Source organism: Onychomys torridus, chromosome 18, assembly GCF_903995425.1.
Source record: "Onychomys torridus chromosome 18, mOncTor1.1, whole genome shotgun sequence".
NCBI lineage: Eukaryota > Metazoa > Chordata > Mammalia > Rodentia > Cricetidae > Onychomys > Onychomys torridus.
The window spans coordinates 28853012-28877591 of NC_050460.1; the positions used below are offsets into that span (position 1 = coordinate 28853012).

Consider the following 24580-nt stretch of genomic DNA (forward strand, 5'->3'; position numbering starts at 1 on the left):
GAATATGTCCCCATATCTTTATCGGGTGGATTCTCTGAACTGTATCCACATGCCATTTGTCTAGGGAAATGACCTCTATATCCACACTCCATTGTCCAGGAAGATGGCCTCTTTTCCTTTTGGAAATGGAAGGAAACAGTAAAGTGCTGTGTTTGGGGCAGGTGCTTTGACGTCTCAGCAGCGGCCATCCCCATTTACCCCGTGCGGTCAGATGAGGATGGAGTTGGACAGCATCTAAGGATGTTCAGAACATCCCAGCAGGAGTAGTCTAGCAATAGTGGGGTGTCTTCTCGTGACCAGATTTGCTGTCCCCTATTGTTGAAAATAAGTATGAGTGATCATTTTTACTTATTTTGGAGTTACTGTTTGTATAGCTTCTGTTTGGGAAAATGGTTTTGATGTTTCACATAAGCAGGAGGTGCTGATGATCTCTTGTGTGTTCAGAACAAAGCTTCTCACTTCTTGACATTATTTATTCATGGTTAGAATGAGGTTCTGAGAAACTGGGAATTCCATGTTTTCTTGAGTTATGAGGTTAGGGCTTCTGTTGTTTGACAATGAAAAAAAGTAAGCTTTAGGATCAAACTTAAGATCTCCCTCAGGCCGCTCCTTTTCTCTCCCTTCTTTTCCTCTCTCCTTCCTCCCCCCCCTCCCTCCCGCCCTCCCTCTTTCCCTTCCTTCCTCCTCTGTTCTATCCCCCTGGTTGGCCTCAGACTGGTAATCATAGGTGTGCACTGGGTGTACACAGTCTCTGGTTCTGCAGCTTTAAAGTTTACAGTACCCCCTCACTCAGAGACTTGCTTTGCAATTCAAGTGAATACACACAGAAGAAATACTTGATGGTGACATTTCTCCCTGAAGAAAATGTCTAGCCTGTAAGGACGAGCTTTCCAAATCTCATGTGTGTAGCAAAGGTGAGGTGTGGCAGCTGGGTGTTGCTTTTGACTCTAAGGGAATCCTGCTTGCCAGGTTAGAAAGCAGTATTCAGTTGCTTCTGCTGCAAAATCGAACAGTCTCTTAGTTGCCTCACTGCCCCCTCTCAAAAACTGAAGAGAGGTGGCAGGTGGTGAGAAGACTGAGGCCTCTGTCTTTAAAGAGACTTCTGATTGCTCCCTTCGGGAGAGAACCAGACAATTTAGCTTGTTTGCAGTCACAGTTGCACAGTCCTCTGGCTTGCTAATGTTTGTTTAAAAGGGGTGTTGACTAGTTTCCGCTGCAAGGAGGAGTGTCTAGTCAGAGCTTTCCTTTCTGCCAAGACAGTTAGCAGCACCCTGACACATCACACTTGGGACGAGAGTGTCCAGGACCCATCTGTACCGATTCCCGCAGGATGATGGGGCAGCTTGTGAAAAGTGGTCAGGACTGGAGCGCCCAGCTGGTGGGACTGATGTGCTGTATGGGTTAGTACAGTCGCCCCACCACGCCTCTCGATATTCTGGAACTGGAAAGGAAAGTTGTGCTACCAGCTTTGGCTTGCAGGGCAGAGTCGGTGACTGTGGAGTGCCTTGAGGGATCTGGGTAGACTCTGGATCACCTTTTCGCTTGCCTAGGACTTTGCTTTGTATGATTTCACATAGGATAAGTCTTTATGTAGCACTGACATTTGCTGTGTACGGCACTAAGGACATTTAACTTTGATTGCTCTTTCCTGGGAAATGTGAACAGAGTGAGCTGTAATAACTGCTCTTTATGTGATTTTTTTCTTAACTTCTATTATTATTATTTGTATTCAGGTGTTTTTGTATATTTTCAGCTACTTTGTACTTCGTAAGTAGAGCATAAATGTATGCTTTCATTTAAGACTGATTGTAAATAAGATAATTTTAACTAGAGGAATGTTATAAAACTTGATTTAGAGTACTAATTGGGCAGTGCACAAAACCAACAGATCTGGCTAATACATAGGAATGATGACCGGCCTCTTTGTTGTCATGGCAACAGTGCCCTAAATATAAATCTCAGTGTTAAGCATCCCTGACTAAAATGAGGAAAATCACCATGAGACTTGTAATTGGAAAATTAGATGGTGTAATCCGGCATACTCCCTTTTAAAATGATTCCCTTTTGAAATAATGCATAAGGTGGTAAAATTGCCAGTTCTTCCCAGGCTTAAGTTCTTCGCTGACTGCAGGGTAGTTACTGTCTTGAGGGTCTCCTGGGTACTGCAAGGCGCATCTGGGTTTGCCATGACTTAAGACAAGGTTTGGGTTGCTATCATTAGAGGATGGCCGCAGAATCCATGTGGTACACATCACCAGGTGAGCTTTGGTCTTTCACTCTGTCATGTGTGTTTCGTTGTGGATCATAGTTCCTGGAGGTTTTAGCATCATCTTGGTCTCCAATGGTGCTTCTGAGCCTGCCCATCAACCGTGCAGCACTTAGGGTCAGCACCTGGTGATGGTTATAGTCTCTAAGTAAAGTACTTGGTTAAACTACCTTTCTGGGTGGACCATTTGTGTAAGAAGTCAGCCAGTCCATTTTTAGGACCTAGGTTCTTCTTGTTCATGCTTCTTAACCTGTATGCTTGGTATTTGCTTAATTTAGAAAACTAAACATCCCATTTTGGGCACCAGTCTATACCCAAGAGAACAAAAGTTTGGCACAAGTCACATAGTACATTGAATTTAATGATATTGTGGGAATGTGAAGATTAGGTCAATCAATACAGTTTAGAGGAGAGGGGAGCTACAGAAATTTCTTAGTTTTTCATTTTGTAACGTAATATGGAAGCTACCTTTTCTTGAATCTTGAACCTTCTTTTTGCAGTGCTTGAGTTTAAAGCCAGGGCCTTGCTCCACTAAGCTCCACTCCCAGCCCCAGATTTTTTTAAAAGGCATTTAAAAACAGTTTTCTTGAGGGCTTACTATTAGGGTCCCAGGCTGCCAGTTGGATGGGATGATCTGAGCGTCATGTCCGCTATTTTCTTGCTGCTGGAGGCTGAGAGGGCACAGCAGATCCTGTGATGTGAGAGCTGCTCTTCTGTGCAGGGCCTCCACAGTTTGTAATTTGTCCATCCTGTCCTTCACTTTGCCCTGCAGGACCCCGTCTCCCAAGCTCATTGTCTGTGCCGGTGCCAGGGCGAGCCCTTGGCTTCCGTTTGAAAGGTACCAGCACCTTGGGGTAGTGTGAGCACAGGAGGATATCCTTTGAATACCCCATTTTTGTTTAACTCTAAGACTTGAAGTTTCCTGTGCATGGGTCATACCAACCTTATCTTATGTTTTCTTTTTTATCTTCCAGATGAGCGGGACAAAGTTCAAAAGAAAACCTTCACAAAATGGATAAACCAGCACCTCATGAAGGTGAGTTGTTCGCTCGCAGCCTGGAGCCGTTTTGCACTGGGCAGAGCTGTGGATGTCACACACTGCTAATGTTTGTCAGCTGCACGTGGTATTTGAGGCACTTGTGCTTTCTGGGGTGTGACTTGTAGGTAATGGTGGTGGAGGTGGAAGGTCCGTATCCCCGACTACAGCAGATTTCATGTCATTAGTAAAACCTCTTATTATTAGATGCAAAACAAAAAGGCAGTTCAAGGAACCTTTCATATCATTTATCTGGATTGGGAAGCTGCACTCTGGAAGACATTGTCTCTCCAGTTCTGGCGTCAGACTTTTTTGGATAGTGGGGTCAGGTGAGAATGAAGTTGGACTGTGAACAGAAGTGGGGTCGTTTTCTTTGTGCCTTGGGATCGCATCTTTATTGTTCTGGGAAGTAGCTGTGGTTCTTAGATTAACATTATTTGTGAGCTGTGTGTCACCTTGAGAATTTGATATACACTCCAGAAAAGCACACAGAATTTCCCTTATTACTTACAGAGTTGTTGAGTTCCACTGAAGGCCATGTTCTTTGACAATGAACTGTTGGTCACTTTCTCCCCTATTTTTCTAAGGACCTCTGGAACTTCAGTAGGAAACTCTTCTGGGTGGGAAGAGTTTTACCGTTTAAACTATCGTACAGTGTAGCAGAGGCAACAGCAGTATAAAAAGTGATCTTAGCTAGACGTGGTGGTGCTCACCTTTGAGCCCAGCACTCGTGAATTTGTGTGTGCTGGCAGAGGCAGGCAGAGCTCTATAAATTCCAAGGCACCTTCATGTATGCTAAGAGTTCCAGTGACATGTCTGAATTATACGAGAGATTTACCAGTCACTGCCTCCTCTCCCATTACACTGCAGCACCCTGTGTCTGATGATTGTTTTCAGAGCCAGCATGTCACTCACTCTCTAGTTGAGAGTCATGTTGGTAGGGAACCTGCTGTGTTGACAAGAAGTGGAGGTGGAGACCTGATGTGTGATACCTTTGTGAGGAAATGCATCACAGGCTGGTGAAAGAGACCAGGAGCTTTATCTGCCATCTGCCAAGTTTTCGGCTCATCCTGCGTATACCAGGCACTAAGTTTGTGTAGAATCTTTTCCATAGGACAGGGTGGAGATGGGCTGCATTAAGTCAGGTGTAGGGTATGGAACTTTTGAGTTTAAGCTCCAAGAGGGTTTCTGTCTTAGTTACTTTTTTGTTGGCTGTGACAAAACCCCATGACCAAGGCAACTTGTAAAAGGAAGCCTTTAAGTTGGAGCTTAGGGTTTCAGAGGGTTAGGGTCCAGGACCATTGTAGCAGGGAGCCTGGGAGCAGACAGGCAGGCGTGATGCTGGAGTAGTAGCTGAAAGCTTACATCTTGAGACAGCCATGAGGTGGAGAGAGAAAGAGAAGTGTGCGGCGGGGGAGAGATTGACTGATTCTGGGAGTCTTTTGAAACTTCAAAGCCTGCTCCCAGTAACACACCTCCTCCAACAAGGCCATATCCCATTAATCCTTCCCAAATAGTTCCACCAACTGGGAATCAAGTATTCAAACATATGAGTCCATGGGTGCCATTCTCATCCAAGCTACCAGTTTCCCATCTCAGAGCGGTTGCCATGGAAGCGGCTCTCCACAGGTGTGGTGATCTGGGGATGGACAAGTGAGTAGGGCATAGAAGGTTTCCCCAGATCTTCTGGGGCACAGAGAGCTATGGGAGGTGTTCCATGTTGATAATCAAGTCACACCAATGTCACAGAGAAGTACAAACATATGACTATCAGGGGACCATAAAGCCTGTCACTAGATGATAGCTCATTCTGGGGAGCTCATGTGTACCAGGCCTGCTGCACTGGGCTACTCATCATGCAGATGAGTACTCACCATAAGCTAGATGATTACGTATAAGAACATTTTGCTAAAAGTATCCAAATATTAGTGAAGCATTTTGTGGACTCATTCTTAAGCCCCATCATAGTGTGTGGCTAGAACATGCATCCTCTCTGTAATCATTGTATGTATTAAATTATTCACTCCTGCAGAGAGCCCTGAGATGTGGCTTAGTCTCCTGATTTCACATACATGACCTTTAGAATTTGATAGATCACCAGGGTTCAGAATCCTTTTTTTTATCTGGACCATCTCCTAGAATATTTAACTTTTGCTAGAATATTTGACTTTCTTGTATATAAAATGAAAAATCTCAAAGATTTAAGATTTAATTATGCTATATATAGTAACTCTTGACAAAATAAGTATTTTACGTGGTAGAGTAAGTAATTTACACAGCTGGTAGATTGATGCCCATCTAGCTGCTTCATGCTGTAAGAGCAGGCTAGTTTATTTGGTGGAGTCTGTTAGAGGTCGGGATTTTAAATTAACTCATGGTTGGGGTATAGCTCAATGGTTGAGTGCTTGTTGAGTACACACGAGACCTTGAGCTCAAGCTCAAGCTCACAAACAAAACAAAATTAAATTGAAATGATCTCCTCTTTAATGTAGAGTCACACTGGGGAGGTGGGAAGCTGGAATGTGGCCTTGGCTGACTCTCATTACCAACTGGTTTTCGAGCAGCTCAGGCTGGGCTGTTCTTAGAGTCCTGAGAACTATGAACTGAGGCTGCGGATGTGAAACCCCAGCCTCAAGACAGCCACCCACCCACACATACACACATACACTTTTATTTCTCTCTAAAAGTCACATCATTATCCTGAAGTGAAGAAAAAGAAATCACCACAAACATTCTGGCCCATTAAGTAGAGGGAGGCAGTTTGTCTCCACCACCTTGTCTGGGTTTCACCTAAGGTTGGATGAGAGGAATGCTGTGCTGGGTGGTGAACCTGTTTCTGTCGTTGGAATGAGTGCTGCTTGAGGTGGCTGTGTGGTCATAATTTAGTTAGGAGGAGCTCTAAAATGAGTATATGGTTTTGGTCAGAAAGCCATGTTGATATTGGGAACTAGCCCTCTGCTGATTTTTCTTCTTTCTTCACTGGACATGTTGGATGTGCTCAGGGTAGGACTGGAGTGGGGGCTGGGAGGCGCTGTATTGTTCTTGCTTTCTTCAGCCCCCTTAAATTAATGAAAAGTCTATTATTTGAGAAGATTTTATAAAAATCAAACGAGGTTATTTAAGTGTTAAGGAAAAGGGCAGATATTAAAAATGAGTTGATTGAAATTATCTGGTCAGTCTTCAGAAGCTTGTGATAATTTTGAAAGTAAGCATCATGGAACTTTACTTGATGATGCCTGTTACTATTGCATCCATATGTGGGACGTCTTTTCCTGATGATGTTTGATGAGGATTTAAAATGTTTTCTGAGGAAAGTAATGGTCTTAGTCTACTGCTGTGAAGAGACACCATGGCCAAGGCAACTCATAAAGGAAGGCATTTTCTTATAAGGGCATGCTTACACGCAGAGGCAGAATCTATTATTATGATAGAGAATGTGGTCAGAAGGCAGGCATGGTGCTGGAGAAGTGGCTGAGAGCTACATGCTGATCCACAAACAGAGAAAAAGATAGAGACAGGCAGACAGGCAGACAGACAGACAGACAGACAGAGAGGTGGGGAGAGACTGGGTCTGGCATGGGATTTTGAATCCTCAAAGCCCACCCTCAGTGGCACACTTCCTCCAGTAGGGCCACGCCTCCTAATCCTTCTCATCCTTTCAAAGAGTTCATCTCCCTGGTGACTAAGCTTTCAAATATATGAGCCTATGGGGGCCATTCTTATTCAGACCACCACCATTTTTCTTAGGCTTATTTTTTATATTTACCAAAACTAAAATGATTCTTGTTTAAAGTAAATGGACAGATGAGATGAAGCTTACTTGCTGGGGAGCATTGTCTTTGTGGAGTTTCTTTCAAATACACTTGAATGTTAAAGTTCTCGTGCCTCACCGTGTGAATGACCAAGTCTGACGCTCACTGACTGTTCTGGCAAGAGTGTAGCCTTCTGGTTCATCGTCCTTACAAACACTTAAAGGAACAAACTCTGGTCAGCACATTCCTGTCTGCTGCGATTGTTTACCTTGGGAATCATGTGGTGGGAGTGGCTATCTGTGTTTTAGCATAATTTAAACTTCAGCATCGTAACATGAGTAAAACTGTGGGTCCTGAAAATGCTGTGGCTTTATTTAGCTACATTACCTGGAGGATTGTTTTAAAATGCAAAATTGCTGGCATTCTTTTAAGAATTCGTTTACAGCATTTTGTCTGTGACCACCCTGTCTAGGGTACTCTGTTTTTATAACCTGGAAGTCGTATATAACTACATGTAATTACTGGTCACATTCAAGTCCACTTGCTGTGTGGCTGTCTAGTAGCTCATAGGACAATAATCTGAGAAACAGCACCAAAGATTCAAGCACCGTACAGTTTAGTTCTGCCTTTGGAGTGCCTATGGAGAGAAGGAAATCCTTTGTTCCCAAGGCACTGTGCCTGTCTCAGAGGTCACATCATTCCCTTTACATGTGGACCTGACCCCAGAAGTAGAACCTGAGCCAGGAGAGAGCAGATGTGTCTTGGATGATTGCTTTAGGGGGCAACAGTTCTCGGAAGACTTGTGTCCCACGCTCCATGCGATTTGCTCTCGCTAGGGTCCACGGCCCTGGCAGTTACACAGGAAAGGTGTTCCTCAGGATCCACAGTAAACCATGTTTATTCTGCTGCAGTACTGTACAGAAGATGCTTGTTGGAATGCCTTTTCCCCAAACTTTAGTTGATTGATCCCTAATCTATTGGTTTATTTGGAGAAGAGCACCTGGATTCCAGGGTTGGACCACACTGTGTTTGTTAGTATGTGCTGGGCTACTACGTGGGGCACAGGCGAGTGACTGCATATCTCCACCTCCCTTCTGTCACGTCTCTGGAGTGCTGAGTTCACTCACAAAAGAATATCCTCTGCCACAGGGATTTCGTGGCTCCACTGAAGCAATCTGTCTACTCTTTGTGTATTGTTTGGTGGAAGACAGGCCATCTAAACCTCTAAGCTGGGAGAGAGAAAGGAAGAGGGCAGGTTACCTAGAGACAGACAGACAGACAGGCAGGCAGGCAGGCAGGCAGGCAGACAACAGACAGATAGAAACAGTTTGATCATGTTCTTGAACATTTCAGTTAGGACAGGGATGTTTCTTAGTCCCTGACTTTATAAAGGGCCAGTGAAAATATAGCAACTACACTATTTGGATTCTTAAAATCTGCTAATGAGATTTTCTTCAACACCCTTTGTTCCTAAATGCCAGGTGCCCCAGACTCACTGACTAGGCAGTTAAAATAGATGAATCACTAGTCTTGTGATGAAGCCTGAAAAACAGTATTTCTAGCAAGTCGCTGAATGTCCATTGCTGACCAAATGCTGCAGCTGTGTGGATAAATGGATCAATATGCAAATGACCGTGTGAGTGTGTGAATGTGCATGCTTTTTCATGTGTTTGCAAGGGCCAGAGAGCAATGGTGAATGTTTTCCTCTCTTACTTTCCATCATACTATCCCGTCAAGAGTCTTTATTATGAAATGTATTGAGAAGCTGCATTCATGGACACATTTGGCATATTCAGTAAGTACTTTGATTTAGAAAACACAGCTATTAGAAATAATAGCTGTATTAGAAATAATAGCTATATTTTATCGAATACCAGGAGTAGAGGTGTACAGCTGTCCATGTAGTGCTTCACCACATTATTATCAATATTAGTCATAGTTTATCTAACATTGGTTGAGGCCACATGCTAGGGCCAGTTATTTTCATGTCTTACTGTATTTCATTCTCACAACAGTAATTGTGGACACATCGGGATTGCCTTTACCCTTGTATTACAGATGGTAAACTGATGCACAGAGAGATCCTATAATGTCCCAAGGTTGAACAGCTAGTAATTCATAGGATGGTGAAAAAATAAGGCTGAGAGGTGTCCAAAGGGCTGGAGAGAAAGGGAAAATTATAACTTGAGTCTTTTGTTCTTTCTACCGTGCTAAATACTTCAGGATAAATTTGGAAGTGTTGATCAAAATCTACAAAGAGAAAGATGAATGGAGTCCGGGCAGCCTGTTTGCCCTTACACACAGAACTTGACATCTTAGTTATTTTTCTTGTAGAAGTTGTATTTAAGTTAGGACGGATTGAGTGTTCTTTGGAGAAATGTTGGAAACCCAAAGCATAAAATTTAGAAGCAAGTTTTGTAAATCAGGTTTTTATGAGTGTAATAAAAGTTAGCATTTTTATGATTGTAGGAGGCATGAGGCAGAGCATGGAAACAGGTGAAAAGAGATGAGGATTCAGAATTCTCAGTATGTTTTTATAATGAAAATGCTGGTTGAAGATTGTGATGGAGAGCAGTAGATGAACACACCTAACATCCCCCCTGGCCTTTACCTGCGTGTGAACAAGCTTCCACACATGTGTGTTCTGTACTCTTATACACTGTATACGTATAGATGTACATATACTTACATACATGCAAGTAACACTGGTACACTCCTTTATGCAACCTAAACTTTTGTTAATGTCACATTATTTTGTCTGTTATTGACTCTTGTGTTTTGAGCATAGTTTTTAAAAATTTATTTATCACGTGTATGAGTAGTCTGCATGTATGCATAGACACTTGCACATAATGCCATAAAACACCTGAAGAGGGCATCACATCTCCTAGAACTGTAGGTGCAAATGGTTGTGAGCCTCTGTGTGGATTTTGGGAGCTGAACTTGGGTATTCTTAGCCACTCAGCTACCTCTTTAGCCCCAGTGTGTATTCTTTAAAATAATGTGAACCATTGGAAGAAAAGTTATATACATCTTGGCTGTTTACCTCTAAACACTTGAAAGTATATGGTAATTTGTCTTTGTAGCCACACAGTAATCAACTGTGTAAATCTACATTGGTATCATATTGAGTGCTGCCTTCTGCTGGTTGATCCTTTGTAGTTTTTTCTCATAGGGCAGGATCCAGTCCAGCATTGAGACTATGCTTAGTCACTTCCCTTTCACATGACTTAACCAGAAACAGTTTAATAGCCTTTGTGTAGACATCAAACAGGTCTAAGTGTGTAGAATGTAGGGCCTCTTCAGTCAAAGAGAAGACCTATGGCTTGATCAGTATCTGTGTCTGCATGCTCAGTCTTAGGTGTTCCTGTGGCCCCAGTGTCACAGACCTAAGCCCTATGAGGGGAACAGAGTAGGCTAAAAGTATATATCAGGGTATGGACGCCCTGCGGTGCTCAGGCTCAGCCTTTGGGTGGGAGCCCACTGAGCCAGGGCCTGTACAAAGAAAAGCTGCCTGCTGACAGAAAGCCCCACTCCGGGCCCTGTCTTGGCTCTGAATCTTGTTAGAGGTTTATACTATGGAAAATGTGTGAATTATAAAATATATTCTGAATTTAAAATTATCTTGTGACATGGAAATTGCCTTTTCTTTTGTCTATTAGGGTGATTTAAGCACTTTTAAATGAGTGTAGTATTTGTAGACTACTGTTTTAAACTAAAAGCATCAACATTTTATTCCATGATATAGTCATATAATTGTAGTTCATTTTTGTCGATTTTAATTTTCCTTTTCTTCACTTTCATTATTGACGTTATTAACACTGCTGTTTCTCCTTGCTGAGTGCCAGATGCTGCATCGGTTAGTATGCAGTAGACATGTCACTCAGTCTTCATTTTACCACGAAGAAACTGAGGCTCATGGGAGGAGACAAGTTGTCTGACATGACATAGCTGGGATGTGTCCCAGCTGGGATGTACTGGTTCTTCCGACTCCGAAGAACTTGTCTGTGAGCCTGTGGCTTCTGTTTGCATTCTTCTTTAATCAGTATCCTTTGCAAGAATCTAGAGCTATAGATAAAAGTATGCAAAGAAGCCAGGCAGCATTCCTGAAGGTCAGTCTTCTAGCTAGAGACAAGTAATGACCAAGACATTTTCAAAGACGAGAAAAAAAATACACTGTGATCAGTGGTGTTACCATTCCCAAAGTTTGTTCCTCAGCCCTCTCCACCAGAATTCTGAGCACTCGGTAGTCGCTAAGCTGAGGAGGACTTGGCGTGTCATTAATGCTGGACTCTAAGCTGCAAGAGGAGGGGTACTGCTGTCTCATTTCACAGTGCATACACCCCAACACTTAGTGTACTGCCAGATACACTGCTGTGACCCTCCCCCACACGAAAGAATGTCTTGCTTAATGAACGAAGGAGAAACCAAAGTAATCCTCTTTATATCCAGTTTATGAAGTAGAACTGTTACAACATGGAATTATGAGGGTTGGTTTGCTGGGAGTGAGTCCAGAGTCACCGGGAGACCAACTCACGATGAGTTCCTTCTTTTAAAGGCTCATTTCACTGTGTGTGTGTGTGTGTACAACTCAAAGGACTCATGGTTTTAGAGACTTCAGCCCATGATTGGCTCCCTCTGTTGCTCTTAGGCTTGTGGTAAAGCAGAGAAGCATTATGATGGGAGGGCATGGGGGAGAAAAGCTGCTTCCTTCCTGACAATCATGGAGGAGAAGAGAGGGGGCAGAACATAGGAGAAAATGGAGCTAGGCACAAGATAAACCCTTCAAAGGAGGTGGCCCGTGTCTTACAGAGCCATTCAACTGTCAGTAGTCCTACTGACTTCAGCACATGAACGTTTGGGGAGATTTTAGGTCCAAATCATAATAGCTTAGAAACTGAGCTCCCTTGGGGCTGAAGAGTTGCTCAGTAGTTAAAGCGGTAGTTGCTCTTGCACAGGACCTGGGTTCAGTTCCCAGCACCCACATGGTGACTTAACAACCATCTTTACCTCCAATTCCAGGACACCCAATGCCAGTTCTGAATTCTGTGGGCACTGCACATACATGGTGCACATAATACATGCAGGCAAAACACTCAAATGCAAAAAAATGAATAAATCTAGAGGAAAAATGGAAAAGAAACCAAGTACTGGAGTGAAGGAGGTCAAGGCTGCAGGGCCAGCCTGGAGATCTGACCCCTTCCATGAACTTTTCAGGGTCTCTAGCTTGACTCATTCACGTGTGGTGACTTGCTTTGTCTACAGTTACTAATGAGCATTGCTTTTTTGTCAGTAGTTCTGAACTTAGAAAAATATTTGCAAGACTAAATTCTTCTTATTTGGAAATGCTCTGCTGCTGAATAGATAAATCTGGCGGGTTCTCTGCCGTCCTACCGCAGATGGAGCCGGGTTTCTTTCAAAGACTGGGATATTCCTTCCCATACAGTAAATGCACACGTGTTTCCAGGCTCTTTCTAGTCAGGGATAGCTGTACAGCAGACTTCAGGAGACCTCAGAGAGTAGCACAAGAAGAGTTGATGGAGGAAGACGTGACAATGTGGAGCTAGAGGTCAGGGAGGCTTAGGGCTGCTGACGGACAATTGGCTGAAGAGGCTTTTAAAGCACACTCATTGGGGCATTCTTGTTTGTAGTTTAAAAGGAGAAACTTTAATATGATGATAAAATTCTTTATAGCTTTTGCTCCTGAATATATAGTCTTAAATATATGAATGGAAGCTTTTATAAGTCATTTTTAGAGGCCCCAATTTTCATTTCTTTCAGTGGGTAAAATTAATACTGGTTTGTTTACGGCTGGTCCACTTGACCTTATTTGATGCTTATTATGTTTTACAAATGTTAAGAGCTTAATCCCTAGGAGCAAGAAGCCACGTGCTAGAGAAGAAAAAGGAGTCCAGTAAGGGTTAATCTGGGCTGTCAACTTGATGGGACTGGGATCAATTTAAGAGACACACGTCTAGATGGATGTGTGAGGATGTTACATTTAAAAAAAATATTTCTTTTAATTATGTGAGTGTGTGTGTGTGTGTGTGTGTGTGTGTGTGTGTGTAGTGTGCATGCACACATGTGCAGTGGTTGCTCACAGAAGGCAGAAGAAGGTGGCCCCTCCTCTAGAGCTGCATTTACAGGTGATTGAGAGCCATCCAACATGGTTGCTGGGAACCAAACTCAGGTCCACTACAAGAACAATATTTGCTCTTAACTGTGGAGCCGTCTCTCTAGTCCCTGTGAGGGTATTTCTTAGGAGTAAGGGAAGGGAGAGACTGCACCCGCCTTCACTCAGATTCTCTTTGTGTTCTCCCAGATTTATCTACTGTATTTTGTGCAGGTGAGTATTTAGCCTGCATGTATGTATGTTCACCATGCAAGAGACCCTCGGCCTTTGGCCCATTTAGAATGAGGTCCAAGGGGAAGGAGGCCTTCCTTTGGCTTCCTGAATTCAGTCCTTTTGGATGAGTGTATCTGGCCTGTTCTGCCTCCGCTGTTGCCATCCTCTCTTGACATGGAACCTGTCTTCCTTAACTTACACCATGGACTGAAGAGCTCTGGCTCTCTAGGAACCCTCCAGCCCAGGGGTTCTCAACCTTCCTAACGCTGAGACCCTTTAATACAGTTGCTCATGATGTGGTAACCTCCAACCATAACATTATTTTTGTTGTTTCTTCATAACTGTAATTTTGCTACTGTTATGAATTGTAATGTAACATCTGTATTTTCTGATGGTCTTAGGTGACCCTACTGCTCTAGCCTCAGTTGCCAGACTGGGAATGTATAATAGAATTTTTCCCTGGGCCACCAGCTCAAATAATGACATGGAGACTTCTAATTAATTGTAAGAGCTCGGCCTTAGCTTAGGCTTGTCCCATTAGCTCTTATAACTTAAATTAATCTCCATTTTACCATGTGACTTTTTTTTTAACCTTTCTTTCATTCTGTATGTCCGGCTCCTGCCATGTCTCATTGGCATCTTCCACACGCCTAGATTCCTCTTCCTCTTCCTTTCTCTTCCTGGAAATCCCAACTATATGTTCTGCCTAACTATTGGCCGTTCAGCTTCTTATTACACTACTCACTGCAATACACCTTCACAAGTGTACAAACATCCCACAACAGGAATGCTTAGGTATCCAGCGTTGGACTGAGGGGCTACCAAGTTCACAGCCATCAAGAAGCAAGCTAGAATGGAATGCATGGTTATCTGTGCAGAATCACTGAAAAGTGGCTCCAGACTAAGATTTCAGCAAGCATCCTGTTTGGAGTCTGCGGAACAAACCTTAGTAGACATTTCACCCTTTACTTAAATTAGACCTTGGTACCTTGTAGACACAGCTTGTCCCTTTACATTCATTCTGAGCCATAGACCCCTCTTAGGTCTAGATTGAATGTTTGTAGTGATTGCCATGGCTTTTGTATTTTTATCAATATTATGATCTGACCTTTTAAGTGTTAATGTATAAACTTGGCATCCTTCTCAGTAAATCAAATCATGGGTTTTGTTTTTTTTCCCTCCCTTTCTTTTCTTTGTGTGGTGGGGGAAGGATTCGAGACAAAGTTTCTCTGTGTAATAGTCCCAGCTGTCTTGGGACTCACTTTATAGACCAGGCTGGCCTTGAACTCACAGAGATCCACCTGCCTCTGTCTTCCAAGTGCTAGGATTAAAGGCATGCACTACCACGCCTGCCCCAAATTATGTGTTTTTTAAAATGTAGTTCCTTTTGGGTGCTAGACCACGTGCTTTATGAACTTCATTGCATCCTAGGTTCTACTGTTACTGCTCTTGGATTCTGATATACACACATATACATACATATGTATACGTGTATGTGTATATTGATATATATATTTATATACATATATACGTCTATATGCATATCAGTGTGAATACATTGCTCTTACACTGTTTTTATTATTATTATTTTTTGTTTTGTTTTGTTTTTGGTTTTTTGAGACAGGGTTTCTCTGTATAGCTTTGCGCCTTTCCTGGAACTCACTTTGTAGATCTCGAACTCACAGAGATCCACCTGCCTCTGCCTCCCGAGTGCTGGGATTACAGGTGTGCGCCACCACCGACCGCCCTGCTCTCACACTTTTTAAATGCACAAAAACAGTTTTGTTAAGAGATAATTTGCATTCATGAAATTTACTTGTTTGAACTCATGTGATTTGACAGGTGAGGGTTTTGTTTTGTTTTGTTTTCATAGGTTCACAATTGTATAGCCTCCACCATGGTCTAATTTAAAAATATTTCTGGAATATTACCTGGAAAATAAACCCTACATCCATTTGCCCTGACCCACCTGGGTTGCCTGGCTTTAGCTCCAGGCAATCACCGACACTCTTTCTTTTTAGATTTGCTTTTCTACATTTTGACTAAATAGGATGTCTTAGTTAGGGTTACTATTGTGATGAAACACCATGACAAAGCAACTTGGAGAGGAAAGCATTTATCTGTCTTATTCTTCCATATCACTATTCATATCAAAGGAAAACAGGGCAGGAACCTGGAGGCAGGGACTGATGCAGAGGCCATGGAGGGATGCTGCTTTCTGGCTTGCTCCTCATGACTTGCTTAGCCTGCTTTTTAAAAAAAATTTTTGTTTTTGTTTGTTTGTTGTTTTTCAAGACAGGGTTTCTCTGTAGCTTTGGAGCCTGTCCTGGAACTTGCTCTTCTTGTAGAACCCAGGACCACCAGCCCAGGGATGGAACCACCCACAGTGGGCTGGGCCCTCCCCCACCAACCACTAATTAAGAAAATGCCCTACAGGCTTGCTTATAAAGCCAGATCTTATGGAGGCATATTTTTTATTTGAGGTCCCCTCTTCTCTCAAGACTCTAGCTTGTGTCAAATTGACATAAAACTGGCCAGTACATAAAATAATATATCTTTTGTATCTGGCTTTTCTCAATTAACAGTTTTTGAGGGTCAACTGTGTTATAATTCTCTTTTCCCTTTTGTTTGTGAGTAGTAATCCAATCTGTATATATGACATTTACCCACTAATAGTGGACAGACATTTGGGGTTCCTCTTTCTGGCACTAATATGCCACTGTGAACCAAAGTGTGTATCTCATCCTGTGAATTATATGTTTTCAGTCCTCGGAGTGTAATTGCCGGGTCGTATTGTAAATCTAATTTAGCAACTTAGGAGCTGCTGAGCTGTTTTCTGTGCGTGTGTGTGTGTGTGTGTGTGTGTGTGTGTGTGTGTGTGTGTGTGTTGCCGTCTCCATGCGATTTTGGTTTGTATTTCTCTAAGGACTAATGATGTTAAACATCTTTTCATGTGTTTCTTATCCATTTGCTCTGTTCTTTGACAAAATGCTTGTTCACGTATTTGCCTGTGACTGGCGGTAGGCACACTTACAATGGGGGTTTCTTTGCCATCTGTGCTTTTCTTGGCATATATAAGCAGTTTTCTAGCTGGTCATGGTGATTGCTGCCTGAAATCCCAGCAGTTGGGATGCTGAGACAAGAGGATCAAGAGTATGAAGCCATTCTGGGCTGCGTCATAGCAGGACCTTGTCACAAATAAATAGTCTTCCCTGGACCGAATGCACTGCTGTAATTTAATCTAGTAATTATGTAATTTTAGTTACTGCAGCTGGGTGTATGGTTTGTTCTGAGGAAGAGCTTCAAATGAATCCTTTTGCATGTGGCTACTCACTGAGTCTTAGCTAAGCATCATTGCTGAAAAGAATGCCCTCTGCTAAATTGCTTCATTTTGTCAGAAAACCATATTATTAAAAATATGTCATATTGCATATATAATATATTTTTAAAAATTACTATCAAGCTCTAGTCTGTTGAACTTTACTGCTGAGGTCTGTCTCCAGACCCTTTCCAAACACATTTTTGCTCATCATTTGTTAAAATAGTAAAAATAGGTCATAGAAAATGCAGAGGAAAACATGGATACTTTTCCCTGTGAAGTTAAGTGACTCAGCAACATTTATACAGATCCACTATAGATGCCATGATGGGTTCTGGGAGCAAACACCAGGCCTCTGTATCGTGGAAGAGGCTTGGGAGGTTGTGCATCTGTTTCTTGAGTTTCTCTTTTTTTTGCATCGGCTGAGCAGGCGCCCAAGATTCACAGCTGAGAGCATAGGCAAGGCGAATTGCAGAGTGCCAATGACTGATGTTTTATTTATTCAACTAGCATTCTTGGTGTTTCTGAAAGATACTATGTCAGGAATTAGAATCCTGTTCCTTTACGGTGTTTACATTAATGTATAGTGTGAATATAAAACTTGTTCTAAGAGAAAAAAACGATGATAAACATCCTGAACCAAGGAGTATGATAGTACAGAACTCGAATGAAGACAAAATTTGGAGAGCCAGGGGGAAGTGGGAACAGAATCTGTGGTGAAGAAAGGAATGCATGAGTCTACTCATAGGTGAGCAGCAGCTCAGCTATTCCGCAAGGCAGTTTCTCTTCTCTAATTGTCTTATCCTTCAGGAGTAGAAATGAAGTTCTTCTGTCCACATGGGGCTAAGGGTCTTAGAATGTGCCCATGGTCATGTTGCATGGTTCACTTGTGGAAGTGTGGTCTCTGATTTGCTAAGCGCTACTTAGTTCAAGCCTACCCTGAGGATACTTGCTCCTGTTAAAATGGGGGGGGGGGCACTCAGAACAAGGGCAGGGGAGGAATTAAGATTTGAGCCTCATTATGGGACCAAAGGCATATCCTCTTTGACTCAGCAGAAGCCATGGGATCTTGTTATCTGGACATTCCTTATAAATAGTTCTCATGTTCATCTCCCTGCACCAGTTGTCCTGATCATATTCCTGGGCACTTAATAGGTTTAATAAGAAGATGTATCCAATTGTTCTTAGCTGCTTCTTTGTAAGGACAGGAGGAATGGGCATAAGTTCAGTTCAAATATAAATACCAGGGAGTGTCAGTGCTAAGAAGGCCTGGAGGTCATCAGTGATGGTGCTCAGGGGCTCTAGTCTTTCTATGCTTTAGACTTGAAAATGGAAAGAGAGAGAGATGAAGTCACCTCTTGGGGAAGTGTCCCCTGCAGTGGCTAGAGATGCCATTCTTTGGCCCTGTCTACCCAGTGTCTGCCTTTTCTGTGAGGGCAAGCTTCCTCCTGAGCCTGGAGTCACTGTGTAGCCATCCCAGCTAGTATGCGCAGGAAGACCAATGGAGCATCCCCATTCCACATCATCTGGGCTGTACATGAAGCTCACTTCTACGGGCTCAGGAAAAGTTGGGTTTGTTGTGGGGTGCCTTGAAGGTATAGCTTACCCTACACCTTAAACAACTGTGCTATAGTAGATCAACTTTTTTCATTTTTAAAATCAGCACACAAGACATTTGATGTCATTGTGGCATTTTTAATGAAATTGTGTTTTTATGGATTTTCTCCTTCTCCTTTATATAACCCCCAGTCTCTTTTACTCTTTCATTTAATCTTGTTTTTGTTTTTTTTAAGCTGAGGATCGAACCCAGGGCCTTGCGCTTGCTAGGCGAGCGCTGTACTGAGCTAAATCCCATCCTCGTTTACTCTTTCATGTCATGTATCTTTATGCCTATTCTTCTTCAGCACCTATTTTGTACCTTCTTTTGGTCTTTTTAGTGTTTTAGTCCTTACCCACATTTATACACACACACCTTCTACAGGTTATGATCTACATATGAGAAAGAACATGGGGTTCTTGTCTTTCTGAGTTTCGGTTACATCACTTAATATTTTTCCTATCCACCCATTTTCCTGCAAATTCTATTATTCTTTCTGGTTAAATAAAATTTACATGTACCACATTATCGTTATCCACTCATCTGTTGATGGGCATCTAGGTGAATTCCATTCCCCTATTATTGTTATTAGAACAGCAATGAATATTGATGAGTAAGTATCTCTGTGGTAGGATGGGTCATATGGTTGCTCTATTTTTAATCTTTGAGAAGTCTCTGTGCTGATGTCCATAATGGCTGTCCGGGTTTGTACTTCCACTCACAATAAGTCTTCCTCTTCACTTACATCTGCCATTCTCCAGGTCAGTACTGAAGTAGTGTGAGTGCCACAGGAGAAACCGGAAGTAGTAAAATAGGGTCTGTGAAGCTCAAGGAGTACTGCCTCCATGTGCCTGCAAGATAATGGGGCTAATGACCAGACTTGTTAGAAACTGTAGGAAAGAAACTTCTGTACCCTAAGTTTAGAGTGGCTGAGAAAGCTTCTGTTTATTCATGAAGATTGACCCCCAGTCAGGCTCAGTTCCCTTAACAAAAGGAGACGCTCCTCACCTACAACCAGCCATTAGGACCTTCCCAAAAGACCAGCCTCCAAGAGCAGCTCAAGGTCACACGGACGCATCCTGCCTGGTCTGTCATTTAGTCCCCTGTGCTCTTACAAGGAAAATCATTAATTCTGCCACAGGCAAGATGAACCAAGGTAACAACTTTTCAAAAAGAGCAACACGTAAGACATCATTCTGGCAGTATCTTGACTGTGTTGATCTCCTGTTTGCCCAAGTGGCCAGACTTGCAGACTCCTGTCTGTGTTTAAATTGTTCCAAGTGTGAACTGGGCCTGAGCCCTGAGAGAGACTCAAGAATGGCAGCATATGTGGAATGCCTAAGCCTAAGGTGTATGTAAGTTATTGAAATCTTCTGTTCATGCCCAATTCCTCTTTGGGCATTAGCCAGAGCTGGACGTGATACAGTAAAGAGATTTGTCCTTTATTAACCTTTATTAATCTTCAAGTGTGTGATATGTGATATGATTTCTCCCTTGGATGTAGTATAACACCAGAAAGATTGTTACGTGGGATAAGGATCCATTTCACTGTTGAATTCCTGTGTGGCAGGTAGACATCCACATCCTGTGGCTCATTTGACAAAGCTCCTAGAGGTGACTCGGCTAAGCAGTATTCAGACAGTTACCAACCTCAGCTCTGTGACGGGCACTGCATGGCTTCGTTAGAATCCTTACTGTTTCCTTCTCTATGATCCTCTCCTGTACCGCGATCACAAAGTTGGTTTATATCTGCTTTGTTTGTGGAGTAGTGTATTAGGAACATAAAGTGGTTATGACCCATTTTTCAAGCTCTTTTCTTTTTAGGGCCCACTTGGCAGCTGCTGGGAATCTTTGCACTGGGTTTCTTTATTCTGGGATCCCATTGTGCCCTGCGCTGCTGTGTTTTCTCCTCTGCATTGTCCTACCTTGGTGCCAGCCAGATTTCCTTGAATCTCTGATAAGTAGTTGTAAAGGCAGGCTGGTAAAGTGACCTTGTATTGAGAGGCAAAGCTGCCTATTTCACCAGAGAAGAACTCAGTGGACCTGCCTAAGCTCATCCCTAATTTCTAGTAATTAATTTGGACCCGATTCATAAAGTTGATGTATTATTACTACTGAGTAATATGGGAATTTATTGAAGAGATTCATGTTTTATTAAACAGTTTCGAATTTTGGTCGTGAGTCTATTTTAAGTAAAAGCAATTTAAATTCTTTTGCTTTTACATGATTTTTACTGTAAAACTTCATGATTCTGTTTCAGAAAAAATTCAGTAAGAGCAAATATCTGAAACTGCCGGGGGGTCTGTTTGACAAAGTTTGTGTTCAGTGACAGGGCTATGACACTGTGGTGATTCTCCCTCCCCGTCCTCTTCCTCATCTGGGAAATTTCTCACGGTGAGGCTCAGGCTGCTCTTGCTCTGTAGGCATGTGCCACCCCATGTGCCGTCCAGTGTCGTTTTCTAGGACACAGAGGGAGCACGTTAGCTCTTCTTACAGCGTTCTCCTAGGTTGTCCTCATTTGTCTTGTCATGTTACTGTGCCCAGAGGATTTCTTCTATAGCAAAATTCTGTTTTGCTGAGTAGCTTATTGTTTCTTTATTAAGAGTGTGAAGTGATTGTGGCTCCCCTTTCTTGAGCCTTTTCTTTTTAGGGTCTGTATTGTAAGAACGTGGGAGGAATGTGAGAGATGTTATAGAACATGCCAGTAATTGAGTCCTCATGACCCTTAAGTGGTCATCTAAAACTGAGCTTGACACAGTAGCGCTCACCATGGTGATTGGACAAGAGCACTTGACAGGAACTTCTGTAGGGGGACTGGGCTAGCAAGATGCCTGAAGAAACAGTTACAAGCTGAGAACCTAGTCTCCTGCCCAATATGGCGGGGCGTCAGTCTTCAGCACAGAATGCTGGACCACCTTTCCTAAAATGTCCTCTACTTCTTCTTTTCTGTGAGATGTTGATGGACCATTACTCCACACCCCTCTTCCCCCCTCCCCAGCGTCTCTGTGAAGCACATTTACAACATATCCATAATGTATGTCAACTCCAGAGAAGGCCGTCAGGTACCAGGGAAGATGCTATTCTGCATAGCATGTTGGTTTCTGAATTGATTTTTCTCTTTCAGGTAAAATTTCTCATCACCAAGGTTCACATAGCTATGTAAAAGATATGTAGACATAGGGGGAAACTCATGCAAAGTAGATTTTGCTTAGCTTTCCTATATATGAAAAGAAAAAGCTAGAGGAAAAGGAAGAACTACCCAATCCAAACAAAAACCAAAGTCAAAACTTTACATAATTACAGGAAAAAATCCCATCCTGGTTCAGAAGAGTTACTTGATTAAAAGGAAAAAAAAAAGAAATATCTTTTTTTAAGTTTTCTAAGACTGCAGTAAAACTATTGAGAGATAGATATTCTTGACATGTGTGTGATCATTGAAAACACTGGCTAAAATTCCTGCATCTTAGCGTTTGTCAGTGCTGCTAATGCTCTTAACTAGCACAGTGCCCCCTGGTGGTGGGAAAGGAGAAGACTTCTGCTCGTTTAGTTGATGCTGCACTTGAAAGTTGGAAAAAGAAACCTTTCCCCTCAAAGAACTAACTGAGTTCACTATGATGAAACTGTGCTGTTTCCATTGTCTCGCTGCCAGCATTAATTTGCAGACATCAAATGGGATATTTCCTCTTAATACCTAACTATACCAACTTAGAATTCATAATAACAGGGAATATCAACAGGGTTGGTTTTATTCTTTCACAATTGTTGAAGAAATAACACTAAAATTTGTAATTCACAGAACAACTCAGACAACTTCCTGAGAATGTTTTTAAGCCCTCCTGTGTATTTTCAAAGGATCCATCGTTCACAGAGCAATATTAATATCTAAGATCCTTTTGGAGAAGGGTTTTAAAGGAGCTGTCCTGGGAAGACTGCTTGGCCCATTTTTCATGCATTTGTGCAAGCTAAAAAGGAATCAAAGCATTTCAATTGGTAGTTTTCACTAAAGCCGACTGCCCCTCCTTTTCGCTAGTTAGTACAAGGCAGCGAAGAGTTCTTGGGACAAGGACAAGCCTTCTTTTTATCGTTTATGCCTTTTGAAAGATGGCCGATTGTGTTTGAGGATCTTGTGTCCTTTAAGGGAAGACTGGGCTCTTTATCTGGTGATGATTGCGTCTGGGATGTGTGCGCTGTATCCCGGGCTCACTGACTCAATGTCCTTTCTGGTTTGCTTTTTCCCAAAGGCCCTTGTCAGGGCTGAACGATCTGGCCATTGACTTTTGTGATCGGACTTCCCTGAAGATGACAGTTTACAGGAAACTAATGAGAAAGGGTGGAGGGAAGAATAACCCCCAGTGGGTCCTAGTTGGAACCAACCATTGTAATGAAAGATTAAGAAGAAATAAGATTATTAACATATTTCATGTACACTTGGGGTGGGAGTGAGGGAGCTTGGATTCCAGCTTGTCAAGCGTATTCAGCAGAGAAGGGGCGATTTTTAAAGTTCCAAGACAGACATAAATCCCCGGGTCTCAAGAGTGGTTCCCCAGGAACAGCACATAAGTGGCAGGCAGAGGCTAGTTATTAAAGCATGTTCTTGTAGCAACTTATGGTTACCATCCACAGTAAAGTGCAAGAGTCTTCAGTGGCCGGTGCTCTTCCCTCTGGTTGAACTACGAGATGCTTTTTGTCTTATAACTCTGTGTCCTGCTTTTAGGCTTCAAATAAGGGAGGCTAGGATTGCTCATGATTCTGCTGCGCCCTAATTGTCCTCAGCTCAGTGCCCCTACATGTATGGACCAGGCTTTTCTGGCTCCCTAATTTGCTTGCTGGCCTTCAGAGCTTCTTAGTGTGTGAAGTATGAAGCTGCCAGGTCTCCTGGTCCCCTTCCTGCCTTAACTGCCACCTCACATTTCTCTGAGTGGGCAGCTGCCTCCTTTTCCTCAGTACCTACTGCACGGTTTTGAACATCTTTGCCCTGTCCCTCCCCTCTCTCTTCTGGACCTGATGCACTCCATCTTCTTTGCTAAGAGGTCTTAGAGCCGGGACAGGATGGGGCTCCATGTAATGCGAGTCTGTCCATTTGAGCTGCAGTTTCTTTACTGTGTCACCTCAGACTGTAGACTCCAGGAGACAGCCCTCTCTTGGGTGCTTCTCTCTATCTTCAGGGTGTCTTAGCTTGTGGTGAATGCGCAGTGCGTACCTAGTGAACCGAACTGCAGCCACACATATGCTATGATGGTTCATCTTGATGACCAGGCTATTGGATTGAGATGTACCTACCGAATTAGTCTCTGTGTATCTGTAAGGGCAATTCCAGAGACAAAAGGGGGAAGACCAGCTCTGATTGTGGGCAGCCCATTCCAAAAGGCTGGAGCCCATCCATGGTCTCCCTACCGTCCTTCATAGGTGGTCTCCCTCTGCTGCCTGGCTTTCATGATGTCATGTGCTTAGTTTTGCCACACCCTCCATGCTATGATAAACTATGGCCTGGAGACCATAAATAACAGTAAATATTACTTTACCCTCTTTTTTAAAGGTTTATTTATTATGTATACAGTGTTCTGCCTGCACGCCAGAAGAGGGCACCAGATCTCATTACAGATGGTTGTGAGCCACCATGTGGTTGCTGGGAATTGAACTCAGGACCTCTGGAAGAGCAGCCAGTGCTCTTAACCTCTGAGCCATCTCTCCAGCCCGAATCTTAGCTCCTTTCACTGCTTCTCTTGGGTGTTTCTCCCAGCCACAAAAGTATTGACAAGTATGAGATTCAGAATTCTTGTAGAGTTTTTCGATTAACAAGAACTAATACGATGTCAAACTTCTGAGAAAGCCCATTTTGAATAGAGAATAAGCAGGTATTTGAAGAGCCTTCTCTCCAGAGTTGGACTTGAGTTTTAACTTATGTAAAAGTTTAACAACATGGAGCTCTTGAGTACCGGCCTTGTTGTTTTTCCATTTGTACTTTTTATTGGCTAGTTCCTGTGTGGCTAAGACAGGTCTGGCATATTACCTCTGTTCATTCCTAGGTCACCTCCAGCCTCTTGAGTTTTTCTCCTTTTACTGTTGTCTTGTCTACTTAGCTATGGTTCCTTAGGTTAGTCTCTTTAGAATGAGATCAGCATGACCCCTGTGGGTACATAATAGATTCCAAGCAGTACACTAATTTTAGAAAGACTGGCAGCTGGGTGAGCATGGTAGCACACGCCTTTAATCCCAGTGCTCGTGAGGCAGAGGCAAGCAGATCTCTGAGTTCAAGGCCAGCCT

The 24580-nt window shown here is 42.8% G+C and overlaps 1 protein-coding gene across 15 annotated transcripts in view; it reads left to right on the forward strand.

Annotated features, from left to right (window-relative positions):
* Dst (dystonin) overlaps positions 1 to 24580 on the forward strand; it is a 419328-nt gene that overhangs the window by 182785 nt on the left and 211963 nt on the right. For all 15 annotated transcript variants that reach the window (XM_036168011.1, XM_036168013.1, XM_036168012.1 and 12 more), the window contains one exon: positions 3241 to 3302. In XM_036168011.1, the coding sequence (XP_036023904.1) occupies positions 3241 to 3302 (62 nt within the window). The remainder of the gene's footprint in view (positions 1 to 3240; positions 3303 to 24580) is intronic.